Below are 12447 nucleotides of genomic sequence, written 5' to 3' on the forward strand. Positions count from 1 at the left end.
TTTTTATTATTTCAAATTTCGATGCATTTTGGTCATCTATGGATATAATAGACTAAGAGATTAAGCATCACTATTTATGTAAGCAATGAATTTACTCCTAAAGGTATAAACACACTAGGCGATTTTATCGCGAGCGTCATGAAGAGGGCGGAAATATCGCTAGCGTGTGATTAAACACACTTGAGCGATTCACCAGCGATAAGTAAATAGAGCGTGCTCGCAAATAGCCAATAGAATTCTGTATAACCAGTTACTCCGGAGTTCTTAATAATTACAAGTAAATATGGCGCTTACAAAACAACGTCGTCAACGACTTTTGATTCTACTAGGACTATCTCACATTCATAAATTGCGAATTACCAAAAGAAACAAGAACAAACGTTTCAAATGCCTAACCTTAATAGAGCATTGCAAGGTGGTTATAACAGTGTTTTCGAAGTTTACCAACGCATCAACTCCCACGAGCACCTTTACCGAGAAGCTGTCCGTGTCACACCCCAATGCTTCAACCACATATTAGAATCTATTAAAGAAGACATTGTTAAATCGGACACCCAGTTGAGAAAAGTTATATCAGCAGAACTTCGACTCACACTCACTCTACTCTACTTAGCCACCGGGGACAGCATCAAATTGATAGCCATGTTTTTTAGAGTAGGGCTGTCCACAGTGAGAGAAATAATTTATACCACTTGTGATTCTATTTGGGATCGTTTGCGTCATACTTATCTGGTAACTCCATCTACCGAGGATGCCTGGCTCGATATCGCCAAAGGGTAATTAATATAGATCTTATAAATAATTGTTCATTTTTCTCAGTTAAATAAAAAACGTTTAGTAAAGTGCTATTTTGTACCTGCTAAATTATCATGTATGAGAAAACACTGATTTTTATCTCAAATACTTTAGTTGTTCACATCAATTTATGCATCATGTAACATAATGTCTCAACAATTGATTCTATTTGTATTACAGATATGAGCAAACATGGAATTTTCCCAATTGCTTGGGAAGTGTAGACGGGAAGCATTGTCAAATCCAGGCACCACGTAACAGCGGCTCAATGTATTTTTAACTACAAGAGGACTTTTAGGTAACAAAATGTTTGTAAAGCATTTCTAGCATGGTTTTTCTTATTTCGCCTCCCCCTCACCTCTCCACACATTTCTTGTTTAGAGTAGCAATTTTTCTATTAGTGATGAGCCAACCTGTGAAATATGTTACAAAATATAACCATGTTGCCATTTGAAACCAAGTGTTGGGTCTTGGCAATCTGCTTGTAAACTAGCACATTACTTGTCACGTGGCAAACATCTTTTTAATTATTTTAGTGTTGTACTTATGGCAATGTGCGATGCCAAGTACAGATTTACGTATGTTGATGTTGGCACTCCCGGACGATTTTCTGATGGGGGAACCTTCGGCCAGTCTTCATTAAACGCTGCAATGGAGTCTGGCCAGCTCAATATACCGTCCCCAACAAACTTGCCAGGTAATTAAAAATTTGGTCAAATCACAAATTTCTTGCCTTTAAATATTTTCACAAAGTGCTGAAATATCACTTAATATTCATCGGCATCCTGAATTTCCCAGAGTGACATGTACAATAGGAGTCATTTTATGATTTTGTATTTATTTCAGGAACTTCTCAGCCATTACCATTTGTGATGGTAGGAGATGAGGCGTTCCCTCTTAAGCCATGGTTAATGCGGCCATTCCCAGGGAGAGTGGTAGACAGCCATGGCAAGAAGATTTTCAACTATCGGCTAAGCAGGGCACGGAGGACCATTGAAAATGCTTTTGGCATAATGACCTCTAGGTTAGTGTTCTCAATACACAAATCTGCAATCTACTTTACTGCTTGAAACACCATGTGCAAAAAATATTATTATATTAGGCACTATGTGACATTTTCATTAAGCGCTGTTTACAATTTGCTTCACTTGAAATTTTTTAGATGGAGATGTTTGAGGGACAATACTCTAGTCATGTCACCAGATAATGCGAAGAGAGTTATCCTAGCAACTTGTGTTCTCCACAATGTTATGAGAGAACAGAACATAAACCCATACAGCCCACCAGGGTTTGCCGACTCCATAGCGCCTGGAGGAGAAATAGTGGAAGGCATCTGGCGACGCGAGACATCTGCTCATAACCGCAGACAAACAAACCGCAACTACAGTCAAGATGCCGCCGAGATCAGAAACCACTTTAAATCATACTTCACTGGACTTGGGGCTGTGGAATGGCAAGATGCCCATGTACGCAGAACGCAATGAGCTCTGTTGTCTAGTGTAGACAATTTTAATGTCACAACAATTTTAAAAGCAAATACACTATTATATTATTAAGCAAAATATTATTATATTATTAAGCAAACTATTATTGTATTATTAAGCAAACTATATTTGTTATTATAATATCAAGCAATATATATTTATTATTATATTACCAAACAATATATATTTACTAAGTTTGTATTAAAAATGAAATCATAATATAAAGCTATCCGTTCAACTCCTCAGTGTGGGCAGCATGTGCACTTCTGGTAAACTTAGCTCTCAATATTACGTCCCTTATCTCTCTTATAACTAGCTCCTGTTCTAGTTCTCCTTTAATGGAGCGAATGTCTCTGGCCACCTCTGCTCCAAAACTGTCAAGTCTATCGTCTTGATCTATTGAATCAAAACGTTTAAGCAATTCCTGGCCAAAGTCAACTTCGGCACACTTACTCTTGGACGATGAGGGAGCTTGGGATGTTTGGGAGGCTGATGCAAGTGAGGAGATGTTTGTAGATGGGCATTCTTCCTCATCTATGCTCACAGCAGCCACTTCCTCTAATGTACTGATGGTGCTCGTAGTGCTAAAACCACAAAGCTTATTTTAATGATTTTTTTGGTATTAATTTATGCATGTGCATCTATTTGCAAGCACATAATAATTTATTGCAATTACTGAGCATGCGCGTGAGGTTGACAACAGCTGCTGTAGATCAAAATTTCCTTCACTCATTTTAGGTAATGGTTCAGATATCCAACTAGTTCATTTATATTGGCAATCAGATTATAAGTCTATGATTCAAGTTTATACTAACTGCAAACGTGTGTCCATTAACTAACCTTGGTCGATCAACATGGTCTTTAAGCCATTTCAGAAATGGAAACCATTTCCATTTTGGATCTGGGCAAGCAGCAGCGCCAGACCGCTGTGCTCTATTCTTTTCAAGTACGCATTTTCGAAACTGATCACGCGGCGACTTCCATTGTTGCTTTGCTTTTGTTACTAAAACAAATAAATATTAGTTACATCCCGTTAAGAAAGCTACTTTAAACTATTTGATTAAATTCATCCCACATATGTCATGTAGCCGATGTACTTAGTATAGTTAAGTACAACGGGGCCGTTTACATGATAAACAATAATTACTTACCATTCTCAATATGACCAACTTTCAGCACAATTGCTTCCCAAATATTATTTTTCATGTGTGAATCTTTGTAGCTTTTGTGTTTTGTATCATATAATACAGGATTTTCTCTTATTAACTCGATGAAAAGTTCAATGTTCATTTTGTGCGTGTTCAGAAAGTCGTACCTCGGACAGTCGTTAACAAAGGAAGAAATATGGTACGCGAAAATCGAAGCATCATGGGGGAATGAAAACAACCAATCAAAATGCACCTCACGGGCGATAAAGTGGTGCAGAGAAACTCTAGCGTTATCGCTCTGGAGGAGCACGCTGGGTGAATTCCAGCGCAGATTAGCGCCACGCAACGCGATATCGCTCTAAATATCGCCTAGTGTGTTTATACCTTAAGGGTTTTTCACAAAGGCTAATGATTTGAATGGTGAGCACTCTAATGTTTCCATACTAGTGTTCAGCTCCTGTCTAGCTACAACTTCACTTTCCGAACATTCTTGGTGTACATCAAATTCTTCACATTCAGATAGAGACACATGGTTGTTGCAGCTGTTGATCTAGTTGCTTATGGCAGTTGGTATAGAGTTTCTGGCCTGGTTTCATTGAAACACCACACTTTCTGGATAGTGGGATATAGTTTAGTATTGTGATCGCTCTCAGACTTTTTGTTATACGAGATTTATGCCGCTTGAGTGGGTCTATACATTAGTTATGTTTAGCACTATACCTCTCTAGATAAAACACCTTGTGATCATTAGGTACCATCGTACGTTGCCATCTTCTGGAAAACTGATACTCACAGAGCCATTTTCTTTTCTGAACCTCAGTTGAATAAGTTCCAAAGATGAAGATAAAGTACTAATCCTCTGTACACCTTTGAGTCTTGTTAAATCAAGAGTGCTACTTCCGCAGATGTTAGTAGAGTTTGTAAATAATCCAATGTCACATACATGCATATCAAAGCAGAGGCCATTATTACAATGCTGCTGCTAATGAAGTGACTGACTTTATATTTGCTTACAAATCATTGCATCTGCATTAAATCAACAAAACCACAAAATAAACAGTATCACACAGAAAATTTGAACTGGATAAGATAATAATCAGCCAAGTTAAAGCTTGGCAAGGGGGTATAATCTCGTTAAATTAGGGGCATTTGCAAAGGTGTTGGAAGGGCATTTGGAACTCAAGTTTAAGCATTTTACAGTCTAAAAACACACACTTTTGATGATTTTAATGAAATCTACATATGCTAATTAGTGTAAAACATGAGTAAAATGGGTGACTTTGTTGAGACCACAGGTTGACCTTTACTTTTGCAGTATTTATTCAAAAATGTTAATCTTGTATGGCTTCTAGACGCTGACCCGATGCAGCTACAGAGAAGGTGAGACTAGTTTTGGATAGCTGAGGCCTGGAGAAATTAATAAATATTTACAGAAACAATGGCAAATTTTATGTTGGGGGTAATCATTTCTTTTGAATAGTCGCTAAAATAGCATTTTTTGTTGGAGTTATCTCCCACATTATCCGAAAAGTTTCAAACCTATTAGTTTGTGTAAATATGGAAACTTTTGTGGGCACAAAAAAATCTAGACCTCAAACTTGTATATGCTTGAATTTATATGAGTCTAAAGTCAGCTAGATGTGCCTCAAACTCAGGTGACAAATGGTCAAAATTCACATCCTCATAGCACCTGAATCGATCACTCTAAAAGCTCAAATTTTTGGATTTAAGCATTTTTCAACATGGGCAACAACATATTAAAAAATCCTCAAAATCTGAAACTGAGGATTTTTCAGTTCCACTTGGTAAATTCTATGCCTTAAGATATTATTCCCTAATTTCTTAGCAAAGCTAGATACCTTTGGCTAAAAAGCACAAGAGATAGCCAAAGAAAATTAGCCAGAGGCAAAAGTTCTGTTATGCATCCTTGTTTGGCTACTTTATTTTTAGAGTGTCTAATGCATTGGAGGTTTAACAGGAAGTGAGCCAAGAATGCCAAAAGAACACTGACAGCAATAACTGCATAGCACCGACCGCAGTAACTGCATAGAACATAGTGTTTACTTAAAATGTAGCTTATAAAAGTGTTTTATTTTGCTTTGGGTAAGCTTGCAGCAAAAAATGTTTGTTTTTCACATAAAGTATTATTTTATTCCAAATGCCTTTTAAAACTAGTAATAATAACTTTATTGATGTATGTAAGTTCTGCTAAAAAGTATTTGCTATGAATACCAATGGAAATCAAAATAATTAATAAAAACCTTGCAGAATTCTTGAAAAAAACAATGTCCTGCTACAAAACGGTGACTAGACCCAAGGCAAAGAAGTATAAGTTCTCAAATTGCTAAGACTACCTTTGGTTCAGAAATCAGATTTGAAACGCGCACTCGATGATTATATCCAGTGGCAAAGTGTTTGTTACGGCTAGAAAGCAAAGCTGGGTACTGCGCATGCCTGTAAATTAACTAATATAAATAGATTGCCTACACTATCCAAATGAAAGCATAAATGTAAAATCTAAATATATACTTACCAGCAATAGTACAGCGTGACCTTTTAATGTTTGTCAACATTACCTCCATACCGCTTTGAGTATCTTTAAAAGTTTACTTGCAACAAAATTCACTTTATGGTTATTTGGTATCAAAAGGTTCGCCATGTCTTACTCTACTGTGTTGTAGGTTCAAAATATGTAAAAATGTGATTACAAGCTCTTGAAAGCTCAGAAACGAACAGTCAATCGCAGCCATCACGGAAATGTCGTAGATTTGATTGAATCCCTTTACAAAACGGCTCAAATGGGACGTACTTGAACAAGATGGCTTCTGTTTACACTTTCATGCAACCTCATTCGTCAAAATATTTTTACAAATATTCTTCACGCATTCAATAAAACCATGTCTACTGTTCTTACGTGTCTGTTTCATCATCATTGTAATGCTGTCACTTTGAGCACTGATATCTCAAAACCTACCGTAAAAACTCGTTTAATTTTATAACCTTAGCATGAAGGAGTATATATCATCCTCTGATAATCATGAGGCGCCTGTTAGTCACCTGTGATGGTCGAAAAATGCTGTAAAGATCGTTCGCTCTATATGGCGGGAAATAGTCACATGATCAGATTATGTTAGTTTCAGTTCAAGTTTTATCTATTGCTAACAGCAGATGCGCTCTCTCTCGTAGTAAACTTGTTAATTTCAGTTCATCATAATGCCTAACACACAATCTGTCGTTTGCACAGCTGCCAACTGTATTGCTGAAAAGCACCTTTTTTTTGCCAAGTGCAAAGAAGAGGCCAGACATTCACCAGGCGTGAATGTCTGGGTGAACAACTGGGTGAAGCTGAATGTGAAAAACTTTATTTTTTCGCTTCGTAACTCTTGTTTTTGTTTTCGCCATTTCAAGAACATGTTTTCTAATCCGTTCGCTTACTCCAGATATCACTAAGGCATGTCAGTAATTTATTTTATGAACTACATATATCAATAGTAGTAACTCTAGTCATTTTGTAGTATTTTTCTAATACTGTATTAATCAATATTTTATATTATTAATGTTATTTAATTGTAATATGTTATTATCAGTATTTTATCTTTTCAATTATGTGTATTCTTCTTATTATGACAAGACTTACTCATACTGTGTATCTATCTGTAAAATAGCATTTTATCCATTATCGATTAAGATATGACATCAGTTTCACGAGTAATTTCACCAAATTTTTGATTTCCCTACTCACCTATAAATATGTTATATAACAATGTGATTTATTTTGTGGTGTCATTCATTTATAGCATATTAATATTATTATCATTCGCATATCTTACAATGGGTGTCACCTACATTTATTTAGTTTGAACCTTGATGGAACCAAAGCAGTTCCATCCATTTTGGTTGACCGTGACCTCTACCAAAGTAAAGGTCACGGTCAACCTGTGGTCTCAAAGTCACACATTTTTCTCATGTTTTACACCAATTAACATATGTTGATTCCATTAAAACCATCAAAAGTTTGTGTTTTTAGACTGTAAAATGCTTAAACTTGAGTTCTAAATGCCCTCCAAAAACCTTTGCAAATCCCCTAAAGCAGTTCCATCCATTCGTTTCCGGAGAGAGGAGAGCTCCCGTGTCGTCCAGACACCTCAGAAGAGAAAGTTGGAAGATGCAGCAATAACTCAGAGGGAACACCACACTGCTACCCCAGACACTGTTTGAGTACAGGAAGTACGATGATACTTATGTCTATATGTTATTAACACTGCAAGTTCACTTTTGACTTATTCAAATATTCATATCCTATACACCAGCTTTTGCTAAGATATTCCTCAGTTGTCAGCTAGTAGTGAATCCGATCTTTTCGTCATACATGTTTAATTTCTCGAACCACTCCATTTAATTTCATCATTTCTTACAATACAATATACGAGACATTTGCAGAGCTCCCTTGCTTTTGTTGTTTGTGTAGTTGCAGACCTGCTGCTACTACTGCGCGACCATGCCAGTTATTTCTTCTACTAGCCAGAAAGACGACTTTGCCGGTGAAGATTGTGGTTAACCTCAAAGTGTCGGAAGGTGAGTTTAATGGGTGATATACTAAGTTAGTTGTTGATTTCATAGATGTTGTTGGTTTTTGTTCTGGTGTCGGTTTGTTTTTGTTTAGACATGACAATTCATAGATGTGTCATACACAAAGCTCATTATCGCTATGACACACCGATTGTTTTGTCACAGTTTATATTCTACTAATTGTTTGATGGTTATCGGTGAGTTATTAGTTGTTGGAGTGTTTGTTCTATTGGACCATTGGACTGATGATAATTTGATTGGCCCATGGTGTCACTTATTGTATCGGCAATGGAGTTTCCAAATTTCTTTTTACTCAAGTACTAACACAGATCGGGAGGTTAAGCCTCACTATTGAAGTAAGGGCGTGCAAGCAGACTTCCCTTAACCACAGCTTAAAAGGTGATGTAAATTATTGTACTACAGGCTGACATTTTGATTAGGAAAGTGGTGCAAAGAATTATAGTGATCTCTAATGGATTTTTAAATGTCCGCTTCACTTTTAAAGTTTTATATTGGTTAACTTATATTTTTGATATATTTATTCTGATAGTAGATCGTAGTTCATTCACCTATATGATTCTATGCGTTACTTAATTGTTGCATTAATTTTTTAAACCATAACTGCCACGCACAACTTTTATCGGGTTTTTCTAGGTAAACCAGACACGCTGATTCCGATTTTGTAATCAAAATAAAGATTGGTCCACTAGCTTTCAAAGGCATGAAAGTTTTTTTAAAGCGTTTCAATATCCGTCTCGAAAACAACACAATCGGCACAACAAGCTCTGCCCATAAATATGTGACATAGCCTAGCTTTTTAGGAACGGAATTTAGAGATGTTTAGTCCGATTTAAAATGATAGAAATGGGTGTTTTAAAACCCATTTTTATTTAAATTCAGCCTTCAAAATAATCTCAGTCTTTTATGAAAGGTAGATGAACTATTTAAAATTGCTCGTAGCTTGTTACAGGATGTTTAATGGGCTATATGTCAAAAAATGAGCTCAAAAATGCATGATTTTATCACAAGCTAGTGTTGTTATCGCGATTTGTTGAATTCATTTTTAAATATGCAATGTTAAATAGCTTACCTACCTTACAGGAAAGACTGAGATTATTTTGAAGGCTGAATTTAGATAGTAATGGGTTTTAAGACACCCATCTCTATCATTCTAAATCAAAATAAACGTTACCAATTTCAGTTCCTAAAAAGCTAGCGCACGTCACATATTTATGGGCAGAGCTTGTTGTGTCGATGATCGTGTTGCTTTCGAGACATATATTAAAACGCTGTAAAAAAGCCTTCATTACTCGGAAAGTTAGTGGACCAATTTTTATTTTGAGTACAAAATCGGAATCAGCGTGTCTGATTTACCTAGCAAATACGATAAAAGCTGTATGTGGCAGTTATGGTTTAATCATAGCGAAGGATGTACAAGACCATGATGTATGAGTCTGCCATCTACTGAGTCTGCTTATAGGGAGGACAAGGTGTTGATGGAGGAATCTCCCCAAAAAATGTAAAATTTTCATTTCTTCAATTACCAAAAATGATGATGTCGTCATATGCTATGTTCCTTGGATAATATTGTAGTTGCATCTAAGCTATAGGGCCTTCAGATCTAGCAGAGCTGTTAAAAAGATGAAAATAAAGAATAGATTATGAACATTAAACTCTGACAAGATGGTGTTCAAATAGAGTTGTTTTGTCCAAAAGTAAGCCTTCTTTCGTAAATGTGGAATATTGGTCTGCAAAAAACACTAATCTACAGCTTTGAAAAAGAAACACATATGTAATACATGCACAACCTCAAATTTATTTGAACACGGGAAGTTGAAGATTCATCGGTATTCGATGATGAAGAGTTTGTGCCAACCACTGAAGACTGGGAAGAGTTTGAGCGCTATGTTGGCCAGCATCAAACGCTCTCCAATTACATCTAAGATAAAGCTGAACTGAACCAAACTTGACAAAATATAGAGAATATCCATAAAGTTATTACTCACATTTTTATGTTTACAATATCATGGATTCTGATAAGTCTGTGTAAAATCTGTGTCATAATTGCATGGCTATTTTTTTCTTCTTTTTTTCTGATAGAGCAAATATGATATAATAACATGAAATTATGTTGTACAAATCTTATTGAAAGTCAATTATTGTGTTCTGATTTCAGACCTCAATCCTCCTTCAACGAAAAGAAAATAATAGTAAGTGTGTCAGCACTCCAGCGACTATTTCGCTGTCACGCCTGCGCCCTTCCCTGCTCATTCAGGATGGCACGAGAAGGTTGATGGGTAAAGTTCCAGGTTACCTATACCTCCTGTCACCAATCCTACACTTGGGAGACAACTGCCAGGGTGATCAGAGCTCACCTCATCAATCCCCTGCTGGCAGCCGCGTCACTCTTTTTTGGCGGATGCCTCACGCAGAACCTTCGTTTTCTGTCGCTTCTGAACATCACGATACTAAGCCACAGCTTTTGCCTCTACCAACAAAGAGAGTACCTACTTGGTGTGAGTGTTAATATTTAACCATAAACCTGGAAAATATGAGTAAAAGCTTGGCACATTATTAAATAATGGCATTTACAAATAATCTTTTTCCTGAAATGAAAATATGTCATCCTTCTCCAGCAAAATGTATTATAATTTGAAATTTTGATTCTTTATCATAATGTAGTACAAAAAGGTGGAAGAGGATTCTAAATTCTTAGACTAATGATAATGATACAAATAAATCTTGTATAATGAAGTTTTACAATATCTTACAGTGTATTGCTGAGCAGTACGCCCTGCATAACGAGCGATTGATGGCAGCAGTTGATTAGAATCTCGATATGACAGGTGACGGCAGATGTGATAGTCCCAGGTATTATGCCCTATATCGAGCCTACACTCTGATGGATCAGAGCTGCGGTTTAATAGTCGGCAGCCATCTTGTCAAGGTAAAACTTTGACAGTTTTTACTTCAAAGCCGGACAGAAATCCAATTTTTTTAAAGGTTATCAGTACATAAACATGAAGTTGCTGATCTAGCTATGCAAATAATGTGAAAGTGATTATTGTTGGTCATAACTTACTTTACTTTGCAGTCAACAGAGACCACCAGCTCTAACGCCATGGAGCTGGAAGGCTTCAAGCGATGCCAGTTAAATCTACATAATTTCCCTCGACCCGAGAGTGAGGTCAATTACAGCTGACCGGCACTTGAGTGTGGCAACATACATAAGAGAGGAGTGGGCCGCTGTTTGTCGCTATTATGATGCATGGCACATCGTGAAAGGTAGTAATGATTAATAATAGAACATAAAAACTGCTTAGTCATAACAAAAACACAGCAATTATGCACTGCAAAATAAAATAATGTCTTAACTGTTGCCGGGCTAAAAAAGAAGCTCTACAACTAGGCGAAGACTGCTGCCTTTTGACTTCTGGCTGAACTGGGCAATAAGGAGCCATCTGGGAATTGGATAAAGGTCATCACAAACCATTTATGGTATTCAATCAACCATACAGATGTGCCAGATGACCGTGAGGCACAATGGCGTCAGTTACTCGCCACATGAGAGATGACCACCGCATGTGTGGCCACCCTCCACTGAAGAAGCTGTGGATTAAACCTGGTGTGTAACCTAGTATTCGAAAAAGTAATTTCTGCACAGATTTTTGTCTGTTGACAGTTACAAATATTACAGGAGCCAAGCTTGATGTCTGGGTCAGTCAGGAATTATTATCCAAGCGGCTGATTACTGAACCCAGGAAAGCAGGCATGCAAAACACTGCATATCTGAAATCATTCCACAAACAGCTGAACCACTTTGCTCCAAAGATGGTTGGGTTCTCTTATGATGGAACGAATTCAAGGTGAGTGCAGATTTAACAAACAAAACTGTTCCATGGTAACGTTTTCCTATGTTCCATTTGAATTGTTTTTCGCAGACTTCGGCTTGCTGTGGTGTATCACAACGAGAACGCCAACCGCCCATTCGAGTTTGATTGTTTGGGCAACCAGCAATATGTCATGGCACGAAGCAAGGATAACAAGCTCACACAGACGGCAAAAAGAAAGTCAACCCAGCATATGGTAAAAGTGTGTGATGAGATTAATTACATATAAACCATCAACTTATTTCAAATTGCTTACAGAATTTATTGGCGAGTTGATGACTCTGTTGGAAGACCATCTTTCTGCCGGTACCAACCTGACAATCAGCGTGTGCAGCCCCCGTCACTCTACTCCACGGATCCTCAGAAAACACGCGAGGAAACGATTGCGAAGTGCCAGGTGTCATCACTCGGCATTCTTCGGAGGAATTGAGAATTCCAGCTCCCCTCTAAAGACTTCTCTGAGGTTTTGAAGCCAGAATGATAGGTGGTACTCATTCCCCGGCGATGAGGTTCTCAGAGTGGGCGCCCAGGTAGGGAACCCCAGCCATGAACGTAAATTTT

General features: G+C 37.3%; 1 protein-coding gene across 1 annotated transcript; it reads left to right on the forward strand.

The window, feature by feature from the left end:
• The first annotated feature begins 387 nt into the window (after nt 1–387).
• LOC137407956 (uncharacterized) lies at nt 388–2279 on the forward strand. The gene is made up of 5 exons (XM_068094344.1): nt 388–776; nt 976–1065; nt 1332–1492; nt 1642–1819; nt 1958–2279. The coding sequence occupies exons 1-5, from the start codon at nt 388–390 to the stop codon at nt 2277–2279; spliced, it is 1140 nt and encodes a 379-aa protein (XP_067950445.1).
• Nucleotides 2280–12447: the final 10168 nt, after the last annotated feature.

Source organism: Watersipora subatra, chromosome 11 (genome assembly GCF_963576615.1).
Source record: "Watersipora subatra chromosome 11, tzWatSuba1.1, whole genome shotgun sequence".
NCBI lineage: Eukaryota > Metazoa > Bryozoa > Gymnolaemata > Cheilostomatida > Watersiporidae > Watersipora > Watersipora subatra.

What these genes read in the sequence shown, in the direction of transcription:
- LOC137407956 (XM_068094344.1), top strand. Translation starts at nt 388, where the DNA reads ATGCCTAACCTTAATAGAGCATTGCAAGGTGGTTATAACAGTGTTTTC. An exon ending in CCACGTAACAGCGGCTCAAT is followed by an intron (nt 1,066 to 1,331) that starts GTATTTTTAACT and finishes TAATTATTTTAG; the next exon opens with TGTTGTACTTATGGCAATGT. An exon ending in TTTGGCATAATGACCTCTAG is followed by an intron (nt 1,820 to 1,957) that starts GTTAGTGTTCTC and finishes GAAATTTTTTAG; the next exon opens with ATGGAGATGTTTGAGGGACA.